The following is a 14,237-nucleotide window of genomic DNA, read 5'->3' as shown; positions in this document are numbered from 1 at the left end:
ATATCTGCATACTTCAAGTTAAGGCAAGGAAGGAGGGAAGGTCAGTGATTGCTTAGAAGTAGCTGGGTTTGGACTAATGCTTTACTCCCATAATTGTGACTCATGTTTCTCATCTGAATCACAATGCTAGTGTGAACTGGACAGATATGTTATGCCCTTAAATCATGGCATTAGAGAGAAATCTTATCCTCTTCAGTTTACGTAAGAAATTTTGAAAGGTAAAAAGTCTGGGCATTGGGTAAAATGAAGGTGTAGAGCACAATTTGTAAATAAGTGTACAAACAAGTTGTCTGTCAGAAGGCAAAGCATCTTATGGACGGCATTTAGGCCTCTTCTCTAATAAAACATGAACAAGAAATTAGTTTGTCCCTTCCCTATGTACTTAACCAGTGGTTTTGCATTGCAAGACTATAGTTTTTGTCATGCTTTGCTTCTTTTCTGCATTTTAATCCTCCAAGTTGTGTTTTCAGGTCTGGCCTAAAAATTCCCAGTGAGAACCAAAAGACCCAAAGCTATGATGAAGGTGTCACTGAGAACTGTTCTCAGAAAGCATTATCAGGATTTGAGATGAATCCCACAGTATGTGACTTGCTAGAACTTCTCGAGCAGTAGATTACATAAAAGAGAAACTAGCTGAGATGAGAGACTTAAAATCCCTACCATCTGAATGGGGGCATTAGTCTGAAATCCAGAAATACGGGTTATTTGAAAAAGGTACAGATCAAAGTCACTTAAACTGCTTTATAACTCAGTCACCAAGGGACACATGCCAGGTGGCCATGGCTCTAACAACCTGGTGAAGGACATGGAGTCTTCTGGCTATTTAACACTGACTTGCTGGCACAGGTGTTTTGATGCAGGCTTGCACTGCTCTACAGTCTGACCAGGGGTGCCTAGAGCACAGCTTCAGAAAGGGACCTAATAAGCGTGCAGCTAACAAGCTTTTATTCTGGGAGTTTCCTGTACCCTCAGGTTTTATGATCTTATTTATAGACTTAACTTTCAAAACAGTTTAATATTTGGTAGGTAGCAACCAACTACAATAGATGAGTAATTACACTATTAAATATATTCAACCTTGCTCTCGCAGCTTCCTTACGGATATGCTTTTAGATCACTCTAACTACGTGAACTTTCATTGTAATTATTCTTCACCCATCTATAAATATCTCAAAATTCTTAGCTGCCAAGTTCAAGATTTGCAAAGGAGTTTAGTAAAAATGAATAAGGTTATGAAAATAGTCATGAACTGGGTAGGGTCAGGAAAATAATGATTATGTTCCTAATTCTTTTAGATCAGAGCAGAAGGTGGCAAAAATACAAAACCAAAGCTTGACAGGTCAGACACAATTGCCTAATTAAAACTGAGTGAAGCACTGACGAATAGCAGTAAATATGTTAAAAAAAAAAAAAACTTGTCTTGAGGAGGGCCTTCACAAGTCTATGTGAAGAGGGAATAATCTTGTCACTCTTATAAACTGCTGGTGGGTGTGCAGATTAGAAACCTTGACCAACAAATGACCCTTTAGGAATCTACCATACTTGTGCAATGGTACAAAAACTAATACATATGAGAACATTTACTTCAAAGTTGCTTTTCCCAATGGAAAGTTGGTGGCAACCTGAAAATCCATCGGAAGGAACTTGGTTGAAAAACTTAAGGTAAATGGGACATTATGCAAGCTTGTTAATAAAATTAGGTTGAGGAACCAGCAGTTAGCGTACTGGCTATGTCGCTGAACTCCCATGTAGCCGACCGTGGTTTGAGTCCCAGACCCGGTGGCTTAAACTCACGCCGGGCGCATGTGCGTGCGTGCCCACGATCCCAAGAGGAGAATGGAGGAGAAGGGATTGCGGCCTGGCCATGCCCCCTGGGGGGTGATTTTTCTCTTTCTAGCTCTCTGTCTGTCTCTGCCTATCTGGCGAGCACACGCACCCTATAGCAAACAAAACAAAACTCTCCAAAAAAAAAAAAAAATAGGTTGACCAGTGTGGAATTGCACTGACTATACTGTATAAGTCTACTGTATAGATCTACTGTACATGATCTACTCTTGGTAAAACAATATATATGCATATATATCAATGTCACTAGATGAATAAAAATATCTGGAAAGATATATTGAAATAGTTAACATGGAGGTTAAGAAAAGACAGGTGGAAGAGAAAGAGACTTTGACATTTTAATAAATGAAATACATACACCTACCTAATTCTGTGCTGTTAAATTTAAAGAAATAGCAGCTAAGTACTGCTTGCATGATTAAAAATATAAAAGCATTTTTTAAAAGTCAGTGTTTTAACTGATTTTGAATGCTAAGTCCATAACTGAGTAAACAGAAGTGTTAAGTAAAATAATAGAATAAAACTTTTAAATATCTGGAACTTTTAATTGGCTTCTGGGAGAGAGCACATCAAGTCTAGTTTCGATGTCAATCAAACTCTGCCCTTCCCACGCGTGAGGGAGAACTTGTGCAGGGTGTGAATCGACATATTTCACTTGCTAGCACTGAAGCATTTGGCTCTGATTAGAATCCAACTTAAATATTTACTTTATAATCACAAAATAACAGGAAATGAAACTACACTCTGGAAATCAAACACATATTCTTAAACAGAGAGGGGGAGGATTATCACTATGATTGGGACTACAATCACTGGGTTTTTAAAAATATAGCACAATATTCTTGAATCAAAGCTTTATATACTAATTCCCCAACAAAAATGATGAGAAAAATGGTCAAAACTTTTCTAATGAATACAGGTTCCTAATTTAATTCCCTACTTACAGAAAGAGGATACATTTTTAAAAATAACTTTTTTTTTTGAGTGGAGTAAGTAAAGATACGCTGTCATACTTTAAAATTTGGAATATTTAATAAATATAGAAGAGAACACAATATTCCTAAGGATTAAAGACAGGCAACATAGTTACATGGCAAATAAAAAGCTACTAAGTGCTTTCATCTTAAAAGCCCTTATTAAGAGTTCATTTCCTCCTCAGCCATGCTTACCCAGGTAAAGTTCAGTGGACAAGAAAAAGGACTGTGTGAATGATTTCAGGAAATGATTACTTCAGACTGACATTCTAGACGTTTGAGGCAAATGAGTCTCTCACCTTCATGTAGTAAAATGATCAAGATAATCTCATTCACTTCATCTCTCCCATTCACTAGCAGGGACTGCCTACTCATGGATGAGGGTGGCCACAACTTGACCTAGTGGTGATTGCCGTTCATCGTCAGCTTCTTAGCATAGTCCACATGGGCCCTTCTTGCTACTGACCACAGCATTGCCATGTATGGTTGCCAATGCCCAACTGTGTGAAGGCATGGGAGGGTTTTCCCCATTACTCTTCGCTGGTGTTTCATAACTAACAAAAGCAGGAACTGCTTTGGTACAAAAGTGTCTTGCTTCTGCATGAACGTTTTAGTCTGATTCTTTTTTTTTTTTTTTTTAATGAGATTTTTGCTATAGGGCACGTGTGCTCACAAGAGAGACAGAAAGCAAGAAATCACCCTCCAATGGGGATGGTCATGCCACAATCCCATCTCCTCCATTCTCCTCTTAGGATTTTGGGCATGCATGCACACATACCCAGCATGAGTTTCAAGGCGCCAGGTCAAGTCTGGAACTCAAACCACATTTGGCCATGTGGGAGTCCAGTGACATAATCATTATGTCATCCTCTGGTCCCTTTAGTCAGATTCTTTCCCCTGAATTTGGGACAGACACCATGCAAAGACAGAAAGCATGAAGTTTTATATGATCACTGGAAAACTAGATAGCTCACGGTTTGGGTTGTCATTCCTGTTTGGTTCAGTTATTCTCTTGAAATCCAGTATTACGATGTTTTGTCCCAGAGTGACAACTTTTCATTTTGCTTTACTACTTTGATGAAATGGAAGATAACTACTCAAGAATATTATAAAATGTCCTTTTTAATGGTTTTGATAAGCTCTTGAATTGTAAGAACTATAAGATATTCAAAAAGTGCTTGTAGATTCAATTAGGATTTCCAGAGAAACTCACCTCTGACCATCAAAAATGTTTCAAGCTACATATACAATAAGACCAAAACTATTATGCATTTATCATAAAGCGTAAGATTTAAAACCTTCCAGTATTCACAGAAACAAGGCTGTTCCAAATTGAATAGTCTGATAATGCTCCATGCTTTTTTCATGACAGAACAAATTTCAGAAATATTTACCTTTCTATATTTCTAATCTGTGACTTTTGTTTCTAGCCACAAAATTGAAGAAAACAAATAAAGAGGCCATTAAATCAGGCCTGTTTGTAAAGATTTATCTTTCCTTAGTGAATCACTTCTTTTGCAAATGACATTTCAAATTCCAGAACAGTTTAGGCAGGTATGGGACACAGTTATTTTTACATTTCAAGGAGACAGCTTTGGAAAACAGCAATAAAAGGTTCTGTACAATACTTTGTGAAGAAAAGAATGAAGTTGCATTAAACACCAATTTAAAAATATATTCTAACAGGTGGAGAATTTGCTCTTGTGTAACTAACATGCTGATCGCAATAACAATTTTCCTTCTATGAGCAAATTAATAAGGCCTAACTCTTTTTGCAGTGAAATATCTACTTGAGCAAAACTCAAGGATAAAGATAAATCCTCTGACATTTTAATTTATCTATTTCTTCATTCCAGAATCTATGACATTAATTTCAAGGTATGTAAGAATATATTAAACAATATTCTCTTTCCTTCTAAAATAAGTAACGTAAGAATATACTAGATAATATTCACTTTCCTTCTAAAATGAGTAATAGAGTTACTTATTAAAATAAACTTACCACATAGTTCTTCTGTGTCAAGATTGCTGAAAAGATGAGAAACATAGATTATTTTGGTAATATTTTTCATTAAACTTTTTTTTCTAAGCATATTTTATTTTTTTATTTTATTTTATACATTTAACCCCTATATATCACTTAGCCTGTAAAGTGGATTTTCCCAACATAAATACACTGCACATCAGTCCAGTTGAGAATACTATACATATTATCATCAACAGATAATAATCCATTTCTGTGTCCCATGAATGTCCTGCCTCTCTATTTTTCTTCTTAATTAGTGAAATACAGTTATGGGGCTAGCTATATTCTTATTTCAATAGACAGTCTGTAGCTAGGGTATTTCCAAGTTCTACAAGGTTTAAATAGTCATAGGTTATTAACAATGATTATGTCAGATTCTGTCTCTGGAAATAATTCCTGAGGTTTGTGTTCCCCCCAGTAACATGCTGAAGGAGTAATATATAACGGTGACAAATGTAAACTCTGGAGCCAGAATGCTGAAGTTCAAATACCTACGCTACAATTTGTCTTCTACATGACCCAGAGTACTTTACATCTCTGTATCTCAGTTCCTAGGCCCAGAGTTGGGAATAATACTAAATTTTACTTTATAGAATTACTGCAGGATTTAAATGTGTGTGTGTGTGTGTGTGTGTGTGTGTGTGTGAATGTATCTCACTTTAAGGAGTAACTGGCACAAATTTAGCACTTAATAAATGTTATGTATCATGATTCAATTTTTAAACATATTTTAAAAGAATTATTTTGGGACCAGTAGATGGTGTAATGGCTACGTCACTGGGTTCCCATGTAGTTGACCATAGTTTGAGTCCCGGACCCGGTGGCTGAAACTCACACCGGGCATGTGTGCATGTGTGCCCAAGATCCCGAGAGGAGAGTAGAGGAGAAGGGATTGCAGCGTGGCCATCCCCCCTGGGGGGTGATTTCTCGCTTTCTGTCTCTCTGTCTCTCTCTGTCTTTTGGGCAAGTGCACACACCCTATGGCAAAAACCTCTCCCCTCAAAAAAAATTGATTTTATTTAACAGTATTTATTTATTTATTTTAATATGACCAGAGAGGGACAAAGAAAGAAAGAAAGTGAGAAAGCAAGCCACCAGGTCTGGGACTCGAACTGTGGTTGGCCATACGGGAGTTCAGTGCCCTTAACTACTATGTCACCTGCTGACCCCTGTATCATGATTCTTTACTTGCTAGAACTTTTTGACTTACTTGAGTTCTGAGGTAAGTTTGATTCAATGCTATTTCAAGTGATTTCTAAAGTGTAATAAAAAATTACATGGCTCAATATTTAGACATGAACAACCAATATCTATTATTATTATTTTTTTTGGAGAGGTTTTTGTGATAGGGCGCGTGTGCTCGCCAGACAGACAGACAGAGACAGAGAGACAGAAAGTGAGAAATCACCCCCCAGGGGGAATGGCCATGCCGCAATCCCTTCTCCTCTATTCTCCTCTCGGGATCTTGTGCACGCACACACACGCGCCCGGCGTGAGTTTAAGCCAAACAAAAAAGATTACAAGCAAAAAATCATTCCCTAATAAGGGATATTGATCAGTACCAAATCAGAAATCTAGGACCAATAGGAGGAGGGACAGTGGTAGAAAAGAAAGGTAAATGCCAAGGAGTTTGAGATAAAATCAACAAAACTCGAAAGTTTTATTGAATTCAAGATTAGATAGCTGATTCATTTTTAATAATACCATAGCAAACAATTTGGTACTTAAATCACATGTAGCTTCCTAATCTTAATGTTTTCATAGAACTTCAGACTTGAAAAGGTCACTTTGTTTTGTATGTTTTCCTCAGAATAGTTCACAGGTTCATAATGAAATTTTGAACTTCCAACAGAATGAATAGTCCCCAATACACTACTGAAAATTAAATTACTTGAACTATTTCATAAAACAGCAGTTCACAATAATTTGCAAGACATTCTCTCTGTTCCTTAATAAAAGGCTATATCTGTAAAATATTTTATCTGCATTACATGAAACTTTCCTCTATTCAATTATTGTTGTGTTATATTGTAAATAAAGGAACCACTTTTTTTTTTTTTTTTTTTTTTTTTTTAACAGTAGGCTACATTAGTGCATTCTGGTAGAATTCACTTTTTACTGAGAGACTTTCCTATAGTAACAGGATTTTAAAGGAATACTAAGCCATGGACGAGCCTTGCAATATTTTCCTGCTCCTCATGTTGATAACAAGAAACAGTATAGTATTTTAGTGATATCATCACATTAAACAAAAGAAAGAAAGCTAATGTAAAAAAAGAATGCTATACAGAATACTATACAGTAAACATATTCTCACTGAAGCAGAGCAAGAGGGGTGTTACTATCAGACTGCATTGTGAACTATTGATAGATGTCAGAGGGGCAAGGAGCAAAGACAGTCATTGCAGCCTGATTGAAATAATAGTGAAAAAAATAGAAAGAAACTAAATATTCACTATATAAGTAACAAAGTGAATTATATATCAGTATAGAATCACTAAAAATATTGGTTGTTGGAAAAGTCACGATGAACTTTTTAAATTTATTATCATAATCTTATTTATATTACATTGAATCGCCTATAACTTTACAGTGTATTACATTGCTTTTTCAAAAAGGAATGCCATGCATGTCAGTCAATACAGAGACGTTAAAATCCCCACTTCATCATTCAATACCTTTTCATTGTTTTTCCTGATCATTGTTATTATTCCAATTATTTTTTTTAACCAGTCAATCACTATTTCTCATTTTGCTTGTAAAAAGACTTTACCCATCATGAAATACTTCTCAGACCAATCCAGTTGAGAATAATAAACCATAACTGTGTCCCACTAATGTCATGCCTCTCTATTTGTTCTCTTGCTATCTTTCTCTATCCTCTTCTCTTCACCCCCCCATTCCACACTGTCTTATCCTCGTTAAGTATTTTCACTTCTCTTTATGTCCACAATGTACCTTTTTCTATGCAAAAATGCATCATGACTTTTCTGAAGCCCAATATATCAAATAAGATGCCAATGCCTAAAAAAGTGCTTATGTTTGGGAGTTATTTAACTATCAATCCAGAAAGAAATTATGCTTATATAATGATCAAAATGCATTTTTAAAGTTCTTAGAAGAAAATGAGCAACAGTGTCCATAGTGGGACTCATCCAGAATTATGTGGATGCTAGGACTTAGGGTGAGCTTACTTTTCATTCTTGTTTATAATTTCCAAATATTTGTTTTCTTCCACCATTAAAAATTTTCATCCACAATGAGAAAAACAAAATAAAACTAGTGATACAAATATAGAAGAAAGCAGGAAGAGTAAGTGGTGGTAGCCATAAAAAGTAAGGCTCATAGTTATTCTGCTCATGTTATTAAATTTCCTATGAGCCTACTTGATACAAATTGCATTGAACCCGGCAGTTGGACTTAGCACACAATTTTGCAAAAAATACCATTTTGACATTCTTATCATAACATTCGCATTACATACATAATTTAACACCATTCATTTAAAATCCTTGGGGCAGTTGCAATTGTTTTGACTTTACCCTTCTGTGTTGGGTACTCTGAGCTCTGATGAACCAAATTCCTATACAAAATGTATGTTTACTGATAAGGAAAAGAATATTAGGGATATGCAGTCTGATTTCTGTCAGGAATTCAGAATCTTTCTAATTTATTTTTTATATGTCAGGCTCTAGAGTAAAATCTCAAAAACAATTTTATATTCAGGTTAATATTCTTAGTTACCTCTCTGAAGTATTTTTTTTTGCAGGTTTGGCTGCCTTTACCATTCCAACTCATTATAGATAAGAACAAAGGATTGTGGCTTTCTTATTTAAAAAAGCACCATTATAAACTCTTGCTTTGATTCTCTTGATTACATTCAAGTTTATTTTTAGCTTCTTTTTCTAAACTAAAATTTCCATACATTGTGGTAGGAGTCTTTATATTCTGATCCTTAGCTCATGTTTTACTGAGTTTCCTGATCATTACACACCAGTTTGAATGTTCGAGTGCAAAAGGATTCTTTTTTGCAGTTGGTGAAACAGTTTGCTAAACACTGCTAAACTCCTTAATAGGCCAAAGGAGTTAATTCTGGCTTACAAAAATATTTATATCTCAATAGTATTTTAGGTAAAAAAAGTCTGACTCAATGAACAACAGTTATTCTGATGAAAGTAGCTTTGCAATGCACACACTGGCTTATTGGCAGGCAAGCAAACTAGCAAGTAGCAAATATGCTCAGCCATCATTGTGTTCTTCATTTTACAAAGTAATATTATGATCTCTCAATTCACTAAGGATAATATGAGCAGAATATCTTTTCATTATCATCAGGACAAATGTGTTGAGCTACTTCTGGCACATCAAACGAAATAGCGTGAATGAAAAATCAACGGGAGCAATATTGGGAGATTAGAAGAGTGATAAAGTACCTGATCTTGCAAATATTTTTGAGAAGGATTTAACTCCATTAATTATATTTTTAAATTGGTCATACAGGAGTCTGATTAACAGGGCAGATTGTGGTAAAAACTGTGACCGAGGATTGGAAGTGCCCCCTGAAATAATGATGCTACAGAAATCAACTGAGGTGAGCTTACGAGCTGGAAGAATTTAATATAGAGGAATGTGGAGACATAATCATGGCCAAAGGTATGTTAAAAACAGATGCTAATTAGACATTCCAACAGGCAAGAGTCAACTGTTTTAGTCACCAAAGTCCTGAACCTGTAGCTGAACACTCAGGCCTAACATGAACTCAGGTTTTGTTTTTAGAGAACAGGGATACTACGAGTCAATCCTAATAGGGCCTTGACTTATGCGATGAGCTGAGAATCAACATCAGGTGGAAGTGCAGATTGATTCTTATGCTCAAGATAAATACACAGTTTTCAGAAGCAGGACAATATATAAGGCCAGTCTTGTGACAGATGATCTTGACCCAAGAATATGAGCGAACGTTGATAGGAGGACCATAATTATTCTTACAACCCAGAATGACTCAGAGCTGTCATTGTAGGCTAAAAGGTCCGACGTATCTGGAGTTGAGGGCTACAGAGATTGGTATCAGACAGTGTTTGGGATCTAAATGACTTTACATATGAACCTCAAGTGTATAGTGATCCTCACGCACAGTGCAATTTGGTCTCCTTTACAAGAGGTGTCTATAGAAGGAAGGGATTCTATAAAAGAGGTGCAGTCTATGGGAGGTACTGTAAACAAGGGTCTGTCTGTCTCTACTGGAACCAATTAGGGTCAGAATATTTTCACATATAAACATAATGTCTCACATGTAAGAGACTAATTAAATAGACAACTCTACAAAGAAGACTTATGAGTAGCCAAAAGACATATGAAAAAATGTTCAAAGTCTCTTGTCATAAGGGAAATGCTAATTAAAACCAAGATGAGCGACCACTTAATCCTAGTCAGAATGACTAGGATAAAAAAAAAAAAAAAAAAAAAAAGAACAACAAGGGCTGGTGAGGCTGTAATGTAAAGGGAACCCTCTTATACGATTGGTGGGAATGTAAATTAATATAGCTTCTGTAGTAAACAATATGGGGGTTCCTAAAAAACCTAATGAATAAAACTACCATATAACCCAGTAACCACTCCTTGAAATTTAACCAAAGGTAGGAAAATATTCAGTTGGAAAGATATTTGCACATACACGTTTATTGTAACATTACTCACGATTGCTAAGATATGGAGTCAACCTAAGTGTCCAAAACCTGATGACTGAGTTGCAAAACTGTGGTACAGTTATATAATACTATGGAACAATACTCTGTCATAAGAAAAAATGAGACCCTATTGTTTGATTAAAAGTAGAGGAATATAGAAGGTTTAATGTTAAGGAATGTGAACCAGACATTGAAAGATACACATTGTATATACCCACACAATATATACCAAATGTCTGCACTCTATGGCAGAAGACATGATAGTAGAGGATAAATGTAGACACTACAGGGATTGTAAGAAAGGGGATTGGATGATAGAGAGTGGGTGGTAGAGGGTAAGTGTGAGGTGCAAATGTAAGAATTATTTTTTTGGAGAGGTTTTTGCTATAAGGCACGTGTGCTCGTGAGCCAGACAGAGAGAGACAGAGAGATAGAAAGTGAGAAATCACTACCCAGAGGGGATGGCTATGCTGCAATTCCTTCTCCTCCATTCTCCTTTCAGGATCTTGGGCATGGACGCACACACACCCAGTGTGAGTTTAAGCCACCAGATCTGGGACTCAAACCACAGTTGACTACATGGGAGTCCAGCGACCCAGCCATTACACCAACTGCTGGTCCCACAAATGCAAGAAATATTTAACAGACAAAAACCAAAGTTTTCTGTTAAATATAAAAACATACATATATATATATATATACACACACACACACACACACATACATACACATATACACATATGTATATGTGTATGTATGTGTGTATGTTGATATACATACATATACATATACATACACATATGTGTATGTATGTGTGTATGTTGATATATATATGTATATATATACACACACACACACACATATATATATATCATGATTAGAACTTTACATAAAATGTGAAATTAGTCTCAAAACAGTTGTGAAATAATTATGTTTGGGGATAAAAAAGGAAAAGGAGAGGAAAATGTGAATCCAGATAGACAGGATATATGAAGATGGATAGAGATTGGTATTATACTGTGGCAAGGCAAGAAACATCAAATACTGCCAGCAACCATCAGAATCTGAAAGAGGCAAGGAAGGACTCTTCCCTGAAACCCTTGGAGGGAGCATGAGCCTTTGAAAGAACGCTTGGATTGACTTTTATCCTCCAGAACTGTGAGAGAATAAGCATAAATTCCTATTGTTTTAAGCTTCACAGTTTGGGGTGCTTTGTTGTAACAGCCCTAGTAAACTAATACATACATTTTTAAATGCTGTGTGATGTTTAAAACAGTTATTTGGAGCGAATAGCATCACTTTTTGTTTCTGTATCATTTCACTGTCCCTTGAGCACTTGGTGCATCAAAGAGTTGGTTCGAAAGTTAGAAGTTAACCAGTGATCTGGTGGTTAAGGCATCTGGATCCCATGTGACCAACTACAGTTCAAGTCCCAGACCAAGCAGCTTGAGAAACACACCAGGTACATGTGTATGCATGCCCCAAATCCTGAAATAAGAGAGAAATGGAGGGGGGATTGCAGTATGACCATGATCCCATGGGTAGTGCTTTCTCACTCTTTGCTCTTTTTGTCTTTTTCTGGCAAACACATGTGCCTTCTGGCAAGTTTTTAAAAAAGGAAAGAAAAAGTTGTAAGTTAATATGTTGCATTAGATGAATTGAAGTCTGAGAATTCTAAACTGCATACTGAAGGTACCCTGGAGAGTCAATTATGGGGTGAAATATAAACAGAATTCATAGTTAAGTAGAAGTTAACATGCATGGAGTACTTGGCATATGCCAGGTACAATGCTGAGAAATTTACATAACATGTCTAACTTACTTTCTACAATGACTTTATGATTTACATATAATTATTCTCATTGTACAATGAGAGTACTAGGTCTTAGTTGAAGTAATGTAACTTATCTGAGATTCCATGTTTAATGAGTGGTGGGGTCCAGGAGTCAAACTCTGGCATGTCTCACTTGAGCATTCTCTAAACCCCTATTAAGGGAATTGTGGATTCAATGATAGCTACTTGGAGTCATCAACACACGAGGGTACTCATGTCACAGGAAAAGTCAAGCCGCATAAAATATATAAAGTGAGGATCACAGAGCCATTGGAAAACTTCGTTTGGACTCTTCTTGCCAAAGTGTCATGTCATCATGCTTATTTTTTATTTTATTTTATTTTTATTTTTTGAGAGGTTTTTCTCTATAGGATGCGTGCACTCTCCAGCCAGCCAGAGAGAGACAGAGAGACAGAAAGCGAGAAATCACCCCCCAGGGGGGATGGCCATGCCGCAATCCCTTCTCCTCCATTCTCCTCTCGGGATCTTGGGCACGCATGCACACGCGCCCGGCGTGAGTTTTAAGCCACCTGGTCCAGGAAGCAAACCGCGGTCAACTACGTGGGAGTCCAGTGACAAAGCCATTATGCTAACTGCTGGTCCCTCATCATGCTTATTGAAGGTAAGGATAAAGATCTCTGGAATTAATTCCTGCCACATTGAACTCTGAGTTGTATAAGGGCAGGGATTATATTCCATTCCCCTCATGTACATGTACAGAAAAGAGTAACTAACACAAGTCAGGAACTGGATTGATACTTTTTGAATTGAGTCATAGAGATTGCCATATTGAGGCACCAGGGAAGAAGGAACTTGAAAGGACTCTAAACAGGATGGTCAGAGGAGAGACTTATATATCAGAAATCAAGATAATTACAGGCTATCAGGTGGTACAGTAGTTTGGATGCTGGACTCTCAGTAGTTTAGATGCTGGACTCCCACAAAACCAACCATGGTTTGAATCCCAGACCTGGTGGCTTACTTTCTCACTTTCCTCCTCTCTGTCTCTCTCTGGTGAATTAAAATAATAATTATTATTATTGCTATTAATAAAATTAAATAATTCTTTTTTTAAAAAAGAAGTCAAGACAGTTCCAAGAATTCATTCACTATGTTGAAGAAAAGACATGATAAGGATTGAGGAAGAACCATTGCAATTCACAATTATCATTTTTAGTAGGTCTTCCACCAATAATTCTAGTTATTCCCTGAAATATGGAGCCCACCTGCAGAAAGATGGCCCTGGACTGCTATCTCACCATTAACAAAAATCAACTCAAAGTGGATCAAAGATCCAAACCTAAGATCTCGAGCTGTAAAATGAGTAGTGGAAAATACTTTAAAAATTCTGGGAAACACTGGGATAGGCAAAGACTTTTTAAATAAGACCCTCCAAAGCACAGGCAATAATCCCAAAAATAAACAAGTGGGATTATATCAGATCAAAAAGTTTCTGCACAGCAGAAAACATAGTAATTAGTGTGAATTGATAACCGTGGAATGGAAGAATATATTTGTAAACTATGCTTCAGATAAGGGACTGATAACCAGAATACACAGGGAACTCAAGAGACATACCTGAAAAAAAAAAAAATTAAAAGACAGTAAAAATGAACTAACAAACAACTCTTTAAGGGAGCTGAACAAAAGTCTCTCTAAGGAAGACATACGAACAGCCAAAAAGCATATGAGGAAATGCTCGACATCCCTCATCATAAGGGAGATGCAGATAAAAACCACAATGAGATACCACCTAACCCCTGTCAGAATGGCAAAGATTAAGAATATAAAAAGTGATAAGTGTTGGCGGGGATGTGGTGAAAAGGGAACCCTCCTACACTGTTGGTAGGAATGTAAACTAGTTCAACCAC

General features: G+C 36.5%; 1 protein-coding gene across 1 annotated transcript in view; it reads right to left on the bottom strand.

Annotated features, from left to right (window-relative positions):
* Nucleotides 1-14,237, bottom strand: part of NECAB1 (N-terminal EF-hand calcium binding protein 1) — a 183,548-nt gene that overhangs the window by 90,511 nt on the left and 78,800 nt on the right. Inside the window, exon 4 of the mRNA XM_006161410.2 lies at nucleotides 4,822-4,847. Coding sequence (XP_006161472.1) covers nucleotides 4,822-4,847 — 26 coding nt within the window. The remainder of the gene's footprint in view (nucleotides 1-4,821; nucleotides 4,848-14,237) is intronic.

Source organism: Tupaia chinensis, unplaced genomic scaffold (genome assembly GCF_000334495.1).
Source record: "Tupaia chinensis unplaced genomic scaffold, TupChi_1.0 Scaffold138568_1, whole genome shotgun sequence".
Lineage (NCBI taxonomy): Eukaryota > Metazoa > Chordata > Mammalia > Scandentia > Tupaiidae > Tupaia > Tupaia belangeri.
The sequence above is the reverse complement of the archived record's forward strand: the minus strand, read 5'-3'. Positions and strand labels throughout refer to the sequence as shown.